Source organism: Gigantopelta aegis, chromosome 9 (assembly GCF_016097555.1).
Source record: "Gigantopelta aegis isolate Gae_Host chromosome 9, Gae_host_genome, whole genome shotgun sequence".
Classification (NCBI taxonomy): Eukaryota; Metazoa; Mollusca; class Gastropoda; order Neomphalida; family Peltospiridae; genus Gigantopelta; species Gigantopelta aegis.
Window position 1 is genome coordinate 66,771,125 of NC_054707.1, and position 21,702 is coordinate 66,792,826.

Consider the following 21,702-nt stretch of genomic DNA (forward strand, 5'->3'; position numbering starts at 1 on the left):
ACACCGGCTCCTGACGGGACCGTCCACGGTCCGTGTTTCCGATTGCAGCCAGTACATTGGATCGAAGTGCCTGTGCCAGGGTACTGACTGATTTTCCAGATGATGCGTCGGCACCTTCCGTTATAGAAGATCCGGACGCAGTGACCCACATGGCTGTGACTGATTGTCTCCCGTCTTCGATCTATCCTTCAACGGTGTGGCGCTGGATTTGGATGACGCTGTTTCCGGCGGGGCCAGATGTCTTCCTGGAACTTACAGATTGGCACGTCCTGTCAATGGCTCCAGTTCAGCGTACATGTACATGGCGACCATAACTCCTCATGTGCAGGATGCCAGAGGATATGCCTTGTTCCAGCCGTCGACTTTGATGTTGGTCTACCTTATATCTTCCGTGACGTCAATGTGCACTACGATTGCACACTATCGTCAACCGACTTGCCTGAAGCGATCCATTCTCGACTTTCAGCACAAGCCGGTAATCTTGGCAGACCTGTGGTCTACATATGTCTCTTTGCCGTGAAGGGGTTCGACGTTACAAGCGTTCCGGGTTGGTGACGAAGACAGTCTACTGGTCCGGTCACTTGTGTTGAGATCCCGTGCACCGATGTTCGAGGAAGGTTCAGCGACATTCGGCAGATCGTTCTCTATATCCGGTGGCGATGCAAGACAGTCGCTACTTCCGCTGGTTCCGGAAGTTATCCAGTTGCCATCGCGTGGTACAGGGATCATTGCGGCTTATCAACTCACTGATGTTCACTGTTGTTACCGCCAGAGTTCGTGACCGATGCTGTCTAGATGGTCTCTGCTGCTGTTTCGCACCGGGTGGTGTGACGACCGTGGATTTTAGCTGGTTGCTGTTTTGCGTTGCTTCACTTCCAGGTATATCGGGCATGTAGCGTAGCGAGTTGCTACGCTGTCTTGGCTCTTGCCTGTATCACGGGGTCGCTGTTTCCGATGTCTTGATTCCTGAATCACTCTATTACTGTTTCATGATGTATCATTGCAAGAGTAATTTTGACGTTGCCGCAACATTTGACGCTTAGAGGTCGCGGTATCCAGTTTGTTTCTGAATCCATGCATTCAGTATAATAACGCAGATTTGCTGATCCGGTTACCAGTCGCCTTGCAGTCCAGTCCCTGTTGGTGGCTGTGGTTTACAGATGAAGCCGATCTACACATCAACCTGTTGAAGATGTTGGCAGTTACGTCATCCTTCATTGGCGAGAGATGCCGTCAGGCGCCTCTCTCATAGTAGCCACAGACAGTACCACCGCAGTGGCTTATATCAACCATCGGGGCAGAACCCACTCCAGCAGTCTGCTGCAGTTGACTTATCGTCTCTACAGGCTGGTTGACGAGATTCCGTTGTAACTTCGGGCTCGCCATATTCCAGGGGTTTCCAATGTACTAGTCGACACACTGTCTCGGCCGTTGTCTCCACATCCGACGGAATGGATGCTCCATCCCGAAGCGTTTCGATGGATGTGCGACAGACTTTGCACATCAAACATCGATCCTTTCGCCACACGATTCAAGCATCAGCTGAGGGTTTACGTGTCTCCGGTGCCGGATCCCGAAGCTCTGGATCTCGACGCATTGGCCATAAGCTGGGAACAGATGGACGCATACGCTTTTCCTCCACCAATCCTCCTTCCAAGGGTGCTTCAGAGGTTTCAGCTGTACCATTGTCGCCTGTTACTCATTGCTCCGATGTGGCCATCCAGGATGTGGTATCCAGATCTAATACGTCTTGCCGATCCACATCCTTTATCGCTGCCAGACTGGGATCATCTGTTGCTGCATCCCACGTCAAGACTATACCATCCACATCCGCAGTTGTCCAACTGCACGCGTGGACTGTATCTCCAAGAGTTTGAGGAAGAAAGGTTTTTCTTCACAGTCTACGGCGGCCATTTTGAAAGCGCACAGATCATCTACTACTGCGGCTTACAACGTCAGATGGCTTTGTCTTCACCGATGGTGTGTCCGGCAAAAAACTCAACCCTCAGACGATTCAAATACCTCGTCTTGCTGATTTTTTGCTGTATCTGCGGACCACTTTACGATTGAAGGGGTCTACCATCGCTGGGTACGTTTCGGTCATCGCTACTGTTCGTGATGTCACTACTGGAACGAAGTTATCGGGTATTCCTGAGATCCATAAGATGATCAAAGGGTTTCGCCTTGAAGATCAAGTACACCGGTTTCGGCCACCAAGATGGGACCTGAATCTGGTGTTACGAGCGTTATCGACCGCACCTTATAAGCCGATCGAATCCTCTTCCCTGCAAGACTTGACGCGGAAGACGTGTTTTTACTCGGTTTTGCCACGGCTGCCCGTGTCTCAGAACTCCATGCTCTTGATGTAGACTTGGTACGTTTTTCACCGAGATCGGCGTGCAGTCAACTTGGGGTTACTCATGAACTTTGTTGCAAAGAATCAGTTACCAGACCAAGCGCCTCGTTCGTATGTTGTGCAGGCCCTCTCCTCTATCGTTGGTCCGGCGGACGTTGAGGACTTGGCGTTGTGCCCTGTCAGAGCCCTGCACCAGTACATCGAGAGGACCAGATCTTTTCGACAACATCGCAAAAGACTTTTCCTTTCCTGTAACCAGAGTCGGTTGAGGGATCTTACCAAGAACACGGTGGCCACCTGGATCCGGTCTTCTATCCTGACCGCCTATCAGAAGGAGGGTTTACCTGCTCCGTCTGCTTCTAATCCGCATGAACTCCGTGCCTTGGCTGCCACGATGTCCCTGCACTGCAACACACCCATTCAGCACATTATCACTGGTTGGTTCTGAGCTACGGACTCCATCTTCGCCAACTATTATCTGAGGGATGTCTCCACAGAAGACGTTGAGGGGTTCCATCATCTGGGTCCGGTTGTTGCTGCACAGACTCTGTTGAATACAAGCCGTCCTCGTCGCCGTTGATGTCTGTCTGATTCTGGGCTGCATACAGAGATGTCCATCGAATCGACAGATGAGGATTGCTTAGACTTTTGTTCTTTTGCACAGTTCACGTACTGGTGCCGGAACTTTTGTCTCGATAACCTTTACCCTGCACTGCATGTGGTTATTGGTTGTCGTTATTGGACTAACAGATCTTTGGTGTACTAGACAGAAAACACTCGGGGGTCTTGTTTTGTTCAATGTTCTGACGGATGCACCTCATTAGGTTGTCGCTTGTTATTGAAAAACTATAACACTTCAATACGTGAGGGTTACCTAACACCTGCATCCCTGGTGGCTACGTCTTCCCACCCTGTCAGAACCAGCATGAGATGTGGCTTCCGCCTCCTGGTCCATGTGTTCTAGGAGCCGTACCTGCCACTGCTGACGGATGCCACCATTCTGGTTGTTGTTACTAACATCACCTGCATTGGTCTGTGACGGGCATCCCTAGGATGAGGGCTTACCAAGGTTGGCCTTATTCTTCCACTAGTCAGCCTCTTTCGGTTGGGGAGTTTTCACAAGCATCTACGGATCTCGGCACCCACCACCATCTGTTGAATGCTGCACTTGTTTGAGGACAGGTAATGTCTATAGAAATGGAGAAAACTTGAGTGTTTTCTCTTTTATAGATACATTACCTGTCCTCAAGATTCATCCCGCCCGGGCCTCCCCGCTTCCTGTTCTCCGTGCGATGCGCTCAGGGGAAAAGAAGGAAGTTACAGTCATGTGACCGGAACTAGAGAGCAGTATGCAGTAGAAGAATTTAGGTCATCCCATTGGCTGTTGGGATGTTCGGACCAGACCACTTGCGTGGGGGGGAGGTGCACTTGTTTGAGGACAGGTAATGTATCTATAAAAGAGAAAACACTCAAGTTTTCTCCAAGCTGGTTAACACATAAATTTTTATGTTGTCTTTTATTCAACTGACTAAACTCAGTGCTACAATACACAACAAAACAGTATAGTTCGCTAGCCAGCTTTAGATTGTGTCTCATAGTCACTAATTACTCAAACTAAATACACTAGCACAAATATAATTAACCAGATTCTCTTAAAACCCTCGATTGTTGATTTATCCATCAAATTTTGACACTTTACTCTGGTCACACAAGTAAAGAAGCCGGAAACCTACTAGCTAGTACAACTATGTCTAGTTTACTTTATTGTTGGTTTGCAGATGAAAACTGTCATGAAAATGCTGATCTTTCTGCTTTGGTTTACCTTGGTGGGGAGGGGGGAGGGATTGGGGGCAATACCATTTATATTTACATGTTACACCATAACAGAATTCACACAAAATATATTGGCAGGGGTTCTCGGATCAAGCTGTTTTCCTCTCGTGCAACATTGCGTTTCCTCGCATTTTAATCGTCTCCATGACATACATGGAGAAAAAATGATTGGTATCCTTTACAGGAATAAAATTCTGGTTCCCTCTGTTCCTACAAATGCAGGTGCATTAGGCCTGACTTCATTATCATGGAAAGAAAGAAAGAAATGTTTTATTTAACGACGCACTCAACACATTTTATTTACGCTTATATGGCGTCAGACATATGGTTAAGGACCACATAGATTTTGAGAGGAAACCCGCTGTCGCCACTACATGGGCTACTCTTTCGGATTAGCAGCAAGGGATCTTTTATTTGCGCTTCCCACAGGCAGGAGCACAAACCATGGCCTTTGTTGAACCAGTTATGGATCACTGGTCGGTGCAAGTGGTTTACACCTACCCATTGAGCCTTGCGGAGCACTCACTCAGGGTTTGGAGTCAGTATCTGGATTAAAAATCCAATGCCTCGACTGGGATCCGAACCCAGTACCTACTAGCCTGTAGACCGATGGCCTAACCACGACGCCACCGAGGCCGGTCATCATCATGGGCGTCAATTCATGTCCACACCTTGCTAGGGTCAGCATGAAATCATAGTGCGATTGGAACGGCCAGCTCGGTCTCCGAACCTTAATCCAACTGTACAGGTAGTCATTTAGCATCACAGGTTTAGCCACATACCTTTTTGAGTTGCACTTTTGGAGGAATGAAATGATCTTCCTGAGATACACGTCCAGACACTGGTTAGAAGCATGAGACGACCATGCCAGTGTGTTATTGTGGCAAGAAATTCTCAAATGTCACGATATGGGGAGGGATATAGCCCAGTGGTAATGCGTTCGCTTGATGCGCAGTCGATCTAGGATAGATCCCCGTCTGTGGGTCAATTATTCTATTTCTTGTTCCAGGCAGTGCACCACGACTGCTATCATGTTTATAGGATGGTGCATATAAAAGATCCCTTGCTACTAATGAGAAAATGTAGCAGGTTTCTTCTCTAAGAATATATATCAAAATTACCAAATGTTTGGCATCCAATAGCCGATGATCATTAAATCAATATGCTCCAGTGGTGTCGTTAAACAATGCAAAACTTTAACATTCAAACACGATATTGACATCGTTGTGCATCGATTCCTCATCTGTACTGATCAATACGCATGATCGATGAAGATACAGTTTTCAGGTGGTACGCTGTTTCTATGCCTTATAACTCCTTTTCCAGATCACTACATGGACGGGTTCTTGCAATTTTCCATTCATTAAACATTTAACTGCTGCACATTAGTATTATTTGGCGATTAATGTCGAACACATTAACGCTAGACGATCTGGAAATTATGATCCGTAGAAAGCTAAATTCAACTATATAACTGTGGCGAACCTGTTATAATTTAAAGAGATCTTTTGTATACGCTTTTCCACCACAGACAGGAAAGCACATACCACGGCCTTTGACCAGGTGTGGTGCACTGGTTGCAACGAGAGAAGCCCCCCCCCCCCCCCCCCCCCCCCAATCAGGGGAATGGATCCACCGAGGTGGTTCGATTCTGCAACGCAAGCACCTCAAGCGAGCACTCAACCGACAAAATGTATTTTTGTGCAGTCATTTCTTTAGGATTGTATCCCTCACACGTTTTTAATCAATTTTAAAGAATGCACATATTTTGTCCTTTGGAAAATAATGAAAACAGAAAGTGCTATTATACATAGATTCGATGCAGTGCAGGAGCGGATCCAGGATTTTGTAAAAATGGGGGGAGGGGCTTGGGTCATAAAATTCAAAATGCTACCTGGAAAGATTTGAAATAAAGATGTTGAGAGACGCATTTTCAGAGCAATGTTCTTTTGTATACTATCGATGAATTTTTTTAATAAATCGTTAAAAACGGTTTGTGTGTGTGTGTGTGTATGATGAGACCCACGTGAATACCCTCGCCTTTGGATCCGTCAGTGATGTGTGTCCAAGACCAATTAGTGAGACAGAAAGCGGTGTCGTCGCGCTACATTCCTACGGAGCCGATAAAACTGATCCTTTGGGGGGGGGGGGGGGGGGGGGGGGGGGGGGGGAACTGATGCGAACCCAGCACCTACCAGTCCGATGACTTCACCACCATGTAATCAGCGAGACCCTTCTGATCGTAAATACCACTGTTCAGCCTTTGTAGTGTCTTGGTATGTGGCTCTCCTTGTGTGAAAAACGGTCAATTACTTTAACACCTCTCGCGTAATATTCTATTGAGGGTATCGTTAGGCAAACATTCCTTTCATTTCCTAATATACTCCTCCCAAAAAGAAACGCACAATGTTTATGTTAATATACATGATTTTGTTTTACACATAACGCAGGGCTCACCCTGTACATTTCCAAATTAGCCAATTGCTAATTTTTATACTAATTGAGTACAGCATTTACTTTTTGGCTAATGAAACATTCCTCAAGGTAGTACTAAACCAAATAACTTCCGGCTGAGTCAAAGTGCGAGGTGCACCGAACTTTTGATAGAGAAGTGAACACCACAAGTCCTGTGATTGGTTATAAATGTGAGTGTGTTGGTTGTAAAAAATAATAGTTTCATCTGGGTAAAAAAAAAAATGCAATTTTATTTCATCTAGTACCAATGTGTCAAGTAGCCTTGTGCTTGAAACATGTATGGGGTACCTGTAAAAAAAAGTACTCGAATTTTGTGCGAAACTAGGGTAGTCATAGACGCTACCCGTTATCTCAGAAACGAGCAGCTTGACCCCCATTTTTTTCTGATTCACTTTAAGTGTAAGGGGTGGTAGTATTTATATCCGTGGCGTTTATGTCGGTTGATACGTTGCAGGTAGGAGTTTTAGCCGTATATGTTACTATTGTCGTCTATGGGATTTGATTTGGTAGTATACACCCTCAAAGTAATCATAATTTAATAATTTTCAAGGAAATTATCTACATAGAAAATTGGCTAAACCAAAATGTGTTCCAGTGAGGGTCCCGATAACGATGTACAAATGATGAATATGTCATTTAGTGATCCAAGCATATTGCCTTTGTTACAGTCGACAAAACGAAGTTGGGCCTACCACGATGTAAACAGGTATTTGATTTTTTTTTCGGCTGTCTATCTGATTTCAGTTTGCATGCGTGCGTGCGTGCGTGCGTGCGTGCGCGTGTGTGTATGTGTTTGTGTGTGTGTAAAATAAGTTTATTAAAGTAGCCAAGATTTGAATTGAAATGCTGAAAAATGACATTTATTTAGGTATAGTCTAGATGTTTCAGGGTCCTACACGTGAAACATGAATATGAGTGGTATACAAATGCAGATACAAATTTGTTTTATTTATTAAATTTTCTCATTGTGGTTACTGTACTACGTCAAACATAGGCCACGACTGATGGAAGATGTCGATTGTACAGACGTTGTCGTGAACGTTATACTGCAACATACCTACGGGAAATGTAATGGTGGTGTGGATAGAAATCTGACACACTGGCTGGATCAATCTGATTCAAATCCAAAGAGATACCGAGATGAAATTCTGCAGCCACATGTTGCTCCCATTGTGCATGACGCTGACGTTATGTTCCAGCGCGACAGTGCAAAACCACATACAGCTAGACTCGTAACAGCATACCTACACAACAACAACATTCAGGCTCCGTCATGCCCCGCCAGATCCTCCGATCTGAACCCCATAGAACATGGGATGAGTTGGATAGATAACTGAGATGGCATTAACCACAGCCAGAGACTATTGCACAGCTGGCACTGACACTATAGACAGAGTGGGCCACCATTACACACGATGTAATTCGTAATCTTATTGCTTTCCTGGAAAGGAGAAGTCAGGCAGTTCTTGACTCCTATGGTGGGCAGGTCAGGTCAGGTCATAGGGTTTTACGTGCACATTCAGAACAAGCTGTTGTAGCGCACGCCTGTCGTGGGCACAAGAGCCGGCCTTGGCTCCTCTGTCCATGACAGGAAAGGTGGTGGGGGCGGGGGGGGGGGGGAGTGGAGGGACCGCCTGCACTGACAGGAGCAAGGGAGCACCAGCAGCCCGACCAAGTCGGTAGCAGGCGGGGATGGGGGGGGGGGGATGCTATGGAATTTTGAATGGAGCAATTAATATGCCGAAGAGAAAGGGTGCGCAGTTTAGATTGAGGAGATTTTGGCGCAATTTTGGACGGTCGGTGGGCAATCAAAATATTGACTGCACACAGTTATGACCTTGAACTTTAACTTTTGAACCGTTGCGTCACCTGCAGGTATTTGTGTCACGTGAACTTTCCGTTGATCCATTGAAGATATCTTTTCAATGTCAACAAAAATCTACTTTCTTTTCTTCTTTTTTTGAAGAGTATATAACAAACGGGCCACATGCAACATAGTTATAAACATTAGACTCGGTTAGTTGTTCAGTACTTGATAAAAGTAATAAAAGGTGGCATTTGGCCTGTATTTGTGCGAACTTCATGCTTTGGTAAATGCTGTAAAACCATTCGTGAGTTTTCTTGCACAACGAGAGCTGCCTTACAAAGACAATTTATGTTGATCTATATAGACCAGTGGACTGTTTGCCATCTAATCAATATAATATCACACGCTTTACTGCGTGTGTTAGGTTTCTGTCGACTTTCCATTTCTTGACATGTTTGGTTTAGGCTCAAGTAATCTATACGATATATTTGTAGATAAAGGCATCACGGCACAGTGTTTGTTAGTTCACGTGATTTCTACCCAGTAACCGATTATATGACTCATATTTGCGTAACCTGTGAGTTACCTAATCCCGACATGTACTTCGATTATCCAACACTGACATTCCAAATGTATTTTAAAATAATAATTGGCAATAAAGTTTGTTTTGTTTAATGACACTACTAGAGCACATTGATCTATTAATCATCGGCTATTGGACATATACATTTAGAGAGGAAACCTGCGGTCAGGTCAAGTCATAGGGTTTTACGTGCACATTCAGAACAAGCTGTTGTAGCGCTGGTGCAGGCCTCTGTCCTATCAGCTCCTCCGTCCAGGATAGGAAAAGGGTTGGGGTGGGTGGGAGAGGGGACCGACCGCGCTGGCAAGTACAAGGGAGTACCAGCAACCCGAACGGAATCGGTAGCGGGCGGAGGCAATTTTGGTGCTATTGAATTTGTAATATTCCGGATGATTAAGTCAAAAAGGAAAGTAGTACGCAATTTCATGAAGGAATTTTTGCGCATTTTTGAACGGTTCGTCGAAAAACTAAAAAGGAGCTACTTATTAATTTGAACTTAGTTTACTGAGAGTAGCTCGTATGGGAACCTAGCCCGTTGGTGGCCGTCGTTGTTGGCCTCACGTGGTTGCCCCCTAGCTTGTTTTAATTTCATATGAAGTGTCCAAAATTCAATGAAGAAATTATTTTGGCTATGCGATTTTTTTTTTGAAAAAATAAATAATATTTTTGTGGTTCTGAAGTTTTCAATTTTTAGATATAGAACGTAACGGTTCACCACCTAACCGTATTTAAAGTTGCGTAACCGACACGTGAACAGAATGACCGTTCGCGTGAACTATTGCGCCCTGCTTTCAGCTACATTTCGCCAGTGTTCATCAATAAGGAAGGAACTGTTTTAGTTAACGACGCACTCAACACATTTTATTTACGGTTATATAGCGTTGGTTATATGGTTAAGTACCACAGATATTGAGAGAGGAAACCCTCTGTCGCCACTTCATGGGCTACTCTTTTTGATTTCCAGCAAGGGATCTTTTATATGCACCATCCCACAGACAGGATAACACATACCACGGCCTTTGATATGCCAATCGCGGTGCACTGGCTGGAGCGAGAAATGTTCATTAATAAATGCCTACAGTGTACGCCAAAATGAGAAAATATAGGTCTAGCAAAGCCGAATAGACTTTGGGTTAGCAATGCTAAAAAATGCATATTGTACAGTTTTAAATGTCGACACTATCACTTTTTCTGGATAACAAAGGAACTAAGAACGCATTTAAAATAAAAATGTATTTTATTTTCACACCCAATTATCACAGCTGTATTTACAAAAACATGCAAGGTTAACCTCAGAACAAAACATGGTAGTATTAAATAAACAGCGTAAACATCTTACCCGCATTCGCAGCTGGATTGTGACATATTGGTAATCGAAGTTTATTATCGATTAGACGTAATTTCGAAATATAATTATATAATTACTGACCTATATAATGTTTACCTAGTTATTTCTGGTGCTTTGACGTCAGAAAAAAATAATCATCTAATCTGTGCTATATTGGACTTAGTTGATCACAATATTTGAATACGGGTATTAGTCAGCCACTAACTTAATTACGCTAAATTTCTTTGGATTACGTAAATGTCTTCCAAAGATGATTACATCAGGCGCGTGTGAAGTAAACTATGTATCTGTTCTAAATGTGTCGATTATGCCTGTCGACCAATCCTTACCGCCATGTAAAAGACGGAATAAATATTGTTTAAAACAAATTTCTAAGCTGGTTTGGGTGACGCTCAATCTAATTAAAATTAGCTCCACTATTGCATGTGGATCTAACAGCAGCCAGCTGTAGCTCATGTCCACCAATCAAAACTTTACTTGCAGAATCATGCCAGTGATTTAAAAATAATTTGAAAACATTCCGAATTATCCTGAGGGTATACGACATGGTTCGTGTGAATTACGAACGCCTTAAAACATGTTTTATTTTATAAAATAAATGATTTGTAATGTAAAACTGAAGACTGGTTTAGTTTAGTTTTTTTTTTTATAAATAAATAAATAATGTTTAATGTAAAATTGAAGATTGATAACCCATCCCGTACGTATTGGTATGGTTCGCTGTACTGCGGCCACTAAAATAGACTCACCCGATATTTTTAGAATTTGTATGCTCCCAAATAATGTTATAAAAGGCGAAGTGTGATTGGTCAATATTCAAATTATTATTTACAGACGAAATGTTACCTGGACATTGAAGACTACGCAGTGTTGTTAGCAATCTGATTAAAATTAGTTCTACTGGTCTAAATAAGGCATTCGTAATTCACATGAAACATATCGTATACCTTCAGAATAATTCGGAATATTTTCAAATTATTTTCAAATCACTGGCATGATTCTGCAAGTAAGGTTTTGATTGGTGGACATGAGCTACAACTGGCTGCTGTTAGATCCACATGTAATAGTGGAGCTAATTTTAATTAGATTGGGTGACGCTTCTCCGGAAAAATATATTTAATAAAAGACAATTCGCTTTAAAAAGGGAGTTTCGTTCTTAACTCCAATCCCATCCCCAGCCAGCACACACGCATGTACATTTTGGTACCTTGATTCCCCCTGGATCTGTCTCGTACAAAAATATTACTTTATAGATGGTACTGTATACCTTGGTGTTACATTATTAAAAAGCAAATATCCTGACACATTCAGAAATGATCACGAGATGGGTGTACGGGGTAAATGTGTTCTAACTTCCCGTAAAATAAATAAAAATTATTACACGAGCTTAAATGCCATACTGTTTTTATGAAACGGGTTTAATAATGCTTTTATTTCCAGAGTTACAGGGAGGGGAATAAGACGATTGCCAAACAAATTTCACAAATTCCGTGTGGCAAGTACGAGAGTTTAATAATTTATTTATTATTCACAAACTGTAATGTATAACCAACAATAAGCATGATCCAACTCATCACACAGTCGGTCTTAATTTCATCTTCGTACACAATCGATGTTAATCAGTAAGTTAATATCATTTTCAAAATTCGCAAGCTTGCAGTTTTTAAAAACAACTAGTGACATCAAAAGTTTGTATAATGTGACATAACGATAGCATCAAACAATACAATTTTTAGGTAATCGTTTACTGTAAACCATGGGGGTAATTTAAAAAAAAGAAAACCAAATTTCGTACAGTCACTCGCAAAACATAACAATTATGACAATTCGGAGTCCCTCGTCGTTACTCCCACCCCACCCTCTATCGTGTGACTATTCTGAAATGGCTCTAACTGGAGCTGCATCGATGTGATGCGTGTTGACAAAACTGACGGTACACACGACTAATATACGGAGGACGCGAACACAAAACGTATTTTATTTCCGGTGTACAGTGTGTTACATCACCATTATATACCTACAACAAAATAGTATTACACCAGGCCAAATACAATAATAGGTATGGACGGAATTCTTAATTTAATACCTAACTTCTTAACAAATTTATATAAAAATAACTAACATACATTTCTTGGTCAGAACTCTCTTGCGAAATCAAAGATTGTGTCCACGACAGGCGTGCATGACCAAGTATCTGATAGAAACATACTAAAAATGGATCCATAACCACAAAACTAACATAATAAAGACATTAAAATAATAATGTACGTCATATTGCTTATTTTCCTCTTTTTTAATGTTTTCTTTTGATTGTTTTACCCACAGGTGCTCGATTACAAGATGATAGAAATAAACTACTTTTTTTCAAATTCCGAAATTATCACTAAAACCAGTAAAAGTCACCAAGTAATAAAACTATTAGCGAACTAATGTATATTTGTCAATGTCATGGTATCGATCTCGGCGTGTAGTTATCGGTTAAAATAACTGTAAGTGGCGGCCAAATATAATGACTTTGAAAAATATTACCGAACTAATGTATATTTGTCAATGTCATGGTATCGATCTTGGCGTGTAGTTATCGGTTAAAATAACTGTAAGTGGCGGCCAAATATAATGACTTTGAAAAATAGTTCGATTATTTGGTGACTGTTACTTGTTTTATTGAATTTAAAAAGAAATACCCTCCAAAAACACCCAACACAAAACTTTTGTTGTTTAACTGGACCTAATCTATTGTGTATTATATGTCAAATTAGAAATCGATTGCGGGTATATTTGCTCTGATTTGCCTCTAAAAAAAAATGCCCTAAAAATAGAAGAGAAAACATATAATTATTTTCAATGATCTGTTAACAAGTCAGTAATTACTTATTCAACCAACCGATACTTTATTATTTTTAATTTCCGATAGATTTAGCAGATGACAAAAGGTTCACATTTATCTTGATTATGTATTGCTATTTATTTGTTAACAATAAAGCAAATGACACATAGAAAAAAAGTAAATGTTTTGTTATTTTCGAAACATTAATATTTTTCCCGATACTGAAGAAAATAAACTTTATTTGTAGAAAAATAATATTATGAAAGCCGGGGTTGAGTATAGAAACAGTTATTACACCGTGGATATACACAAAATAACAGTAAACCTATTTACAGTGTGTGTAATAATTTATAAGAAATAAAACAAATGAAAAAAAACAACAACAACAAAACAAACCAAAAAAAACAACAAAAAAACAAGAGACGATCACTTAAATGGTTCATTCTCTTTGTACGGTACTTTTATCTAAAGGTGTCTTCATGTTCATTGCATTTCAACTTATTTTCGTGTTTATATTCCATTAAGGTTCAAGCACGCTGTCCTGTGCACACACACACACACCTCAGCTATCTGGGCTGTCTGTCCAGGACAGTGGGTTAGTTGTTAGTGGTTAGTGAGAGAGAAGAGGGTGTAGATGTCTTACACCTACCCATTGAGTCGTTAAAACTCGCTCTGGGTGGAAGCCGGTACCGGGCTGCGAACCCTGTACCTACCAGCCTTATGTCCGATGGCTTAACCACGACACCACCGAGGCCGGTACCGGGCTGCGAACCCTGTACCTACCAGCCTTATGTCCGATGGCTTAACCACGACACTGCCAAGGCCGGTTTCTTCATTATAACATTCAAGCCTGTACATCCACTACGCTTTGTTGAATCTCAGTACTAACGTGCCTATATCTTATATCAGTTCAGGCACGCCGCCCTTGGCCCAACTTCTGGATATGCCAGTAACTGGGTCCAGGGCTTAAGGGCTTGAAGTGGGTTTAAAATATAAAATCACTGCGAACATTGGTCTGGTATAACATTTAGAGGCCAAAATGAAAGGCCCATTGCTCAGCGAAAAAGAATGAAGGTGATATGAGAAAATTTTGACTGGCTGCCAAGGTCAAGTGCGTCGAATAATTTATAAAAAAAAACCCCTAAACATAAAACTTTTGAACGCGACCCAAAATTAACCTGTAGAAACCGAAAAGTTATATGTCGTCCAAGCAGCATATATTCACTATTATAGCTTATCATATTATGTAGTGAACATTTAACTACACTGAAACTGCCTCAAGCGACCACCTCTCTCATGCAGCTACCACATAGATATACTCTTGAAAATCATCTAATATACTACAAACTGATGTGTTAATTCCAAGAATACACTTTTTAGGACAAATTGAGTTTTTAGTTTATCTTTTAACCAAAAACTAAAATTACAAAATTAGAATTAATTAGTTTTTTTATTAAACGAATCTTTGTTAAGAAAGCCTCATGCTACATTTGATTATGAGGCCTATAACAAAATTACTGCCAACAAATTTGTAAAAAAACCCCCAAAAAACAAAACAAATTGTTTTAAAATAAACAACAAATAAAAACACATACAACTTTATATACAATGTTGTTTGTTTCGATACGTCATTATTCAGCACTATTCACAAAGCACAGAGTTATGTTAGCACAAATACACTACAATAAAACATGTACAAACCATTATCTACTAATCCATTCTCAAATGACTGCTCAACACGGGCTTGACTATTCCTGTATTTAAAATAGCAGCTTAATCTTTGTGGAGCACAGAACAGAAAATAATGGCATTCACAGGTTAGGTCAAGAATATAATTTGCTATATTGCTACCAGGCTCGTAAGGACGTGGTCGGATTACTGTGCCTCCAGTTTAGGGACATAATGTACATTTGTGTCTTAGGCTTTTGTCCTTTTGCTTAAAAACAACTTTTAAACAGCCTCTCAAAATGTCAAACATTGCTGTTTTGTTATACATATTGTAGGACATTTGCGTTTCAGGCATTCAAATATAAAACTTTCGCGAGGGAACAACGTCAAGATTGCTTGGACATCCACACCAGGTATCCTTCCTACGGGCCTGGTTTCACATGGCAAACATCGGTATCTCGAAGTTAGAACGGATAAATCGACAATACTGGTTTGGGTTGGCATTATTACAACGTCAATGTGTTTATCAAGATATTACAGCAGTAGTACACACATGTATCACAGATAAAAATGGAAGACAATAGTCAGTCTCTAAACGTCTGTCTCTTAAAGTCTGTCATTTCACGCTTTCCTCAAAGGATGCACTATATAGGTTTTAAAATATACAGTAACTGGTGTTGGCCAGTTTACGCCAAATGCATATAATATCATAAGCAAAGCGACACGATAATTGTCGTTATGGAAACAAGAACACAACACATCGTACAGAACGGTCGTTGTTCCATTATTAATGATGTGTAACATACACTCGTATTCCGTTAACAACACACACAGTCTGTTATGACGTGTAACGTACGCTCGTATTACATTAACACACGCAGTATGTTATGATGTGTAACGTAAAATACACTCGTATTACATTAACAACACACGCAGTATATTATGATGTGTAACGTACACTCGTATTACATTAACACACACAGTATGTTATGATGTGTAACGTAAACCACACTCGTATTACATTAACAACACACGCAGTATGTTATGATGTGTAACGTACACTCGTATTACATTAACACACACAGTATGTTATGATGTGTAACGTAAACTACACTCGTATTACATTAACAACACACGCAGTATATTATGATGTGTAACGTACACTCGTATTACATTAACACACACAGTATGTTATGATGTGTAACATAAACTACACTCGTATTACATTAACAACACACGCAGTATATTATGATGTGTAACGTACACTCGTATTACATTAACACACACAGTATGTTATGATGTGTAACGTAAACCACACTCGTATTCCATTAACAACACACACAGTCTGTTCAGACGTGTAACGTAAACTACTCTCGCATTCCGTTAACACACACAGTCTGTTAAGATATGTAACGTACACTCGTATTCTGTTAACAACACACACAGTCTGTTAAGATGTGTAACGTACACTCGTATTACATTAACATTACACACAGTCTGTTAAGACGTGTAACGTACACCCGTATTCCGTTAACAACACACACAGTCTGTTAAGACGTGTAACGTACACTCGTATTACATTAACATTACACACAGTCTGTGTCGGGTGAGTGACAACCACTCTCTTGTACAAACTAGCTCCGACCAACCACGCACCGCGATTGGTTACGGTAGGCGCGCTTGAATTAATTTCCTCCACTGTTCCGTGTTCAAAGTTTGTCACAAAACTGATTAATTTGTGGCTTTATTTGCCACTTGTTTGTAGTCGGTGACTTTTGCCCGTGCCGCGATGCAAGGACTTGACTGTCAACTGCCACGACGAAGTTGGCCAACTCGACTGTTGCGTTATGAGTTCCCTCACTAATCGGTCGTGGAAGTCGTAAACGCCGTAACTAGAGATATAAGAGCGCTCAGTCTAGTAACTGGACAGTCGTAGAAGTCGTGACAGCAGAAAGGCTGGCCAACTTTGTCGTGGCGGTTGGTAGTCTGACCGTAGCATAACGATTTTAAGCTGCAATCTCGATAATTTTCTCTATTATTTCGCCATGTTAAATAGATCATCCACATTCATTTTCGTACCAGCGAGTGTCATTCTTCTATTTCCTTTGGCCTTATCGCCTAATCTAGGTTATGTAGAAATTTATTATCCATTTTAATATTCATAAGCGTTTTGTGTTACAATGTATTACAACACGTGGCGAAATACTTATTCGTTGTATGAAGTCAGCTGATGACAAAGCAGATTACTAAAACTATAATTGTGTTTGTATTTTGCAACAGTAAATCATGTTGATAATGGTGAGGCAAAATAATGAGTTTATTAAAACTGTAGTTGTGTTTGCATTTTGCAAAAGTAAATCACATGTTGTTAATGGTGAGGCGAGATTATGAGTTTATTAAAACTGCAGTTGTGTTTACATTTTTGACTATTAATATTAATACGGAAATCGAGATAGCAGCTTTAAGAGAACAGTAAGTCAACACACAAAACATTAATCTAATTACTCCGAATACAACATGAAGCTGTTCCAATTGTCGAGCTGGATAAGGGTACACAGGATATAGAAGCATCATCTGGATAGATAGATCGCAATACTGAAGTTTCTGAATCCACTACATTGTAACCATATCACTCGTTCCCGGGAAAGACCGACGCTTGCATAAACAAACTGAATAGTTAAAGGGTTGTCGGTTTTCTTTTCCCCTACATATCACAACATCTCTTTATTGTGCTATTTTATTTGTAGCATTTCATTTGTAATGAAAGTGCGTGAGTGAATAATAGTAATTATATTACAGGCGCGTGTGCAGAAGGGGGTGTCGACTCTTCCACCTGCTCCCAAGTAAACATTTTTTTTAACGTATTTTTCAGGGGAGCGTGACTTGACACACACACACACACCCCTCCCCCCCAAAACCCCCCAAAAAACTTCATTCGCCATAGTCAAGACCAACCCCCTGCATAATTCCCTGCATACGCGCCTGTTGTATTATTTTAAATACCACCAAACAACTCCACCCCCATCAAATCCTCCCCAGTCCCCACCTTAAAAAATCAAACCAAAAACGCAACACAACATTCAACGTTTCAATGATATTGTGTTACTTAACAGAATCAGTTTTACACTAAATAGGAATAACTTATAAAATATAAATTATTATATGACCATTTAATCAACAGTAGTAGGTTAATATCAGCTGCACTTTATAACTAGTCATTACTTGATGTTTTAATGGGTTTTCAAGACAATTATTACAATACTCTGTACACGCCGGTCGTTACGTCCATGTCTTTATAATGGTTACTAACAGTGTGGACATCACTTATTTATTTATTTATTTCCCGTTGTTATTACAAGCGGAAAATGGTGAAAAGTCAACTACTAAAACAGAGTGATTCGGCACGATTCGCGGCGTATGTATGGTTGATGACAAACATTAATGATAGTATTGTCTCGTTAAACTAAACCCACAGGGATTGCGGTCGTGGTTGTGCCCAGTGAGATTAAGTTCATGTTAGTAACTGTGATTTGCAATGTATATGTCTTTTATTAGCCCAAACAAACCTTCCTACTTACCCGCCCCCTGCCCCCCCCCCACCCCCCAAAAAAAAAAAACACAAAAAAACCAAAAACAATAAAAAGAGAATAGTTTGATATACACCATGGTCCCATAGAAGGATAAACAAAATGCGTGATTCATAGTAAAGCCAAAAAACGACAGTGACGTTAGGACAAAATAAGCTGTCCTGGTACGGGCTCCCATTATTGTAGGGGAGCAGGCTGGTTTTTGCCCAAATTATACGAAAATGCCCGAATCTGGATAAAAAAAATTGTTTTCATATCAGCATTACTACCAAACGGCTATATAATTATTATTTATAGGGTCTCAAACCAATCACTAGACATTTTGACATTAATTACATCTAATTGTGTGGGTAGAATGATGGAAATACATGGTAAAAAGACTTCAGGGGCCTAATTCACAAAGGTCTCTTAGTCTCTGCTAGACAACAAAGCATCCTCTTTGCAAGTCTTTTAGCATTGCACTGCGAGATCGCAAAGTTGTAAGAGTTTAATGAATTAGGTTAGCACATTTTGCTCGAATATCTCGATTGTTATTTGCTCCAGTACTTGCAATTGCCCCCACCCCCTGCCCACCTGTCTCGTAAGCTTATGCTGAAAACATTTCACCTTGTATTTCCATCATTCTCCTAACAATTTTAGTTGTTTTGTATATACAAATGCGCTGTGATTCCTTTAAAAACCCATAGAGCTGTTAGGTAGCCCATATGCCTATAATTCCACCCTGCTTCTTGCGCCTATAATCTGAAAACATGCGAACTACTACTGCCTATGGGAACCAGGACACAATGCTGTTAACATATGTAAAAAAAACCCTCCCAACAACAACAAAAACACAAAAAAAACCACACGTTAAAATAGTTTATGAGAGTTGTGATATGTAGGCCTACATGTGTATATGGCAAGAACCGATTACCGTTTAACTAACGATTAGTGTCCGTCTACAACACATGGTCTCTGCTTTACGCTTCTGGCAACAAAAAGCAAAGCCAACGATTTCCATAATCGGTAAAATGTTTCACATTGGTTTGTTCTTTGAAGCTCCAAAAGATCGTCTATTGATTCGTGGTCCATGTCGCGCACCAAGCACCTAAGTACACTGCATAGTTGTTAATATGTTTTTCCTTCAGACCGCCGGCAGTCGTGCGACCATTTACCTTGATTGCCGCTCAGAATAGGGCGGCGGGCTGGATAAGGCATCGATTGACAGCGTCGACGGAAATTGCGTTTCATCATGATTGTCTGAAAAGCAAAACATTTCTTTTATCACCATGGATACGTAATGAATGTTTTTATTTTATTTTGTTAAAGTAAAGTTAATAGTGAACATTAAATCAATACGAACATGAAATACCACACGGGTGACGCTAATGAAGTTCGTGTCTCGTACGTCCGTCAACCTCGTTAATACGAGATGGTATTAAAGGGACAGGCCCTAGAATCAGTCCATGAAAATTAATACTAAGTTTAGTTAATCTACAAACCTGCAACACATTTTAATAAAGTTACAACTGAGTGATTCATGAGTCTGTGACTTTGAAATGGTGAAATACCCTCTAAAAATAGCTAAAACTCGACTCCATAACTGCTACCTCTCAGACGCATTTTGCGATATTAAAAACACCAGAATGACCAAAAACACTTCAAATGTACGGAAATTGATAATCTAAACAACAAAATCTAAGTAAAATATGATTTCACTTATCAAAAACAGCTCTGATAGTAAAAAAAAAAAATGCCTTAGTGTCTAAAAACTAGGGTATGTCCCTTTAATAATTCGAGAATTTAGGAATACATATTCCAATATATGGCATGTGTGTGTGTGTGTGTATGTGTGTGTGTGTGTGTGTGTGTGTGTGTGTGTGTATGTGTGTGTGTGTGTGCTTGTGTGTGTGTGTGTGTGTATGTATGTGTGTGTGCTTGTGTGTGGATTTCGTTTAACTGTAATGTAACAGTCTTGGGACAGATTCCAGGTTAAACCCCTCATTTTTATTGTAGACCAAAAATACATTCACTAAAGATTTACTTTTATTTATTCACTGTGGATGATATTTTAATATCTTATCTTTTTTTTGACACAGAGAGAGAGAGAGAGAGAGAGAGAGAGAGAGAGAGAGAGAGAGAGAGAGAGAGAGAGAGAGAGAGAGAGAGAGAGAGAGAGAGAGAGAGAGAGAGAGAGAGAGAGAGAGAGAGAGAGAGAGAGAGAGAGAGAGAGAGACAGAGAGAGAGAGAGAGGTAGAGACAGACAGACAGAGAGGGAAGAGAGACTGAGAGACAGAGAGACAAAACAATAAAGACAGAGAGAGACAGAGAGAGACAGATAGAGATAAAGACAGAGGAAGGTAGATAAAGAGAGGGGCAGATAGAGACAGAAAGAGAGACAGAGGGAGACACAGAGAGAGAGAGAGACAGACATACAGACAGACATATACACACACAGATAGAGATGTGGGTGAAATAAAATAAAATAAAAATTGACTATAGACCTCGTAAGCATCATGCTATTAAACAAAACAAAGCTTAAGCTTCCTGTCACCCAAGAATCTGAACACTACGTAAAACAATATTTCAGCAAACCTCGCAGGTTAACCCGATTCTAGTCTAGGGCGAACATTTGAAATTGTATCCTCTGCCAGTCATAAATAATAAACGTAAAAGTGAACATCCTGTAATCTGCACTTATCGGTAGCATTTGCCATGTATAGGAAGATGATGCTGATTATATCGTGATGACAATGAACCACCACAAACACTACATAATAGATTTTGCAGCAAAATGCGATAAACTAGTTTTGAAATGTATCTGTTTAACTGAGTTATAACCTCCTTTAAGGCTGTATACCACAAACTCAAATCAAATTAATTCAAATCAAATCACATAAACGACAATAGTAACTTATATGTGGCTAACATTGCTACACGTAGCGTATCAGTCAACATATACACCATGGATATTAAACCCGCCATCTCTCACCCTTAAAGGGACAGATCCTAGTTTTTAAACACAAAGACATATTTTTCACCTAAACCCTAGTTTCAACCCACAAAAATGGACACTATGTTTGGTTAATTTACAAACCTGTAATACATTTGGATACAACAGATTGAAACAAAGAGTCTGTGACGTTGAAATACCTTTAAAAATAGACTAAAACACGACTCCATAACCGTTACTTCTTAAACGTACGTGCGTTTTTAAAAATATGAAAAATACATTTTGT

At 40.5% G+C, this 21,702-nt stretch overlaps 1 protein-coding gene across 1 annotated transcript in view; it reads right to left on the reverse strand.

Moving 5' to 3' along the window:
• Positions 1-13,946: 13,946 nt before the first annotated feature.
• Positions 13,947-21,702, reverse strand: part of LOC121382015 — a 50,514-nt gene continuing 42,758 nt past the window's right edge. The window contains exon 5 of the mRNA XM_041511480.1: positions 13,947-19,723. Coding sequence (XP_041367414.1) covers positions 19,635-19,723 — 89 coding nt within the window. The 3' untranslated portion in view covers positions 13,947-19,634. The remainder of the gene's footprint in view (positions 19,724-21,702) is intronic.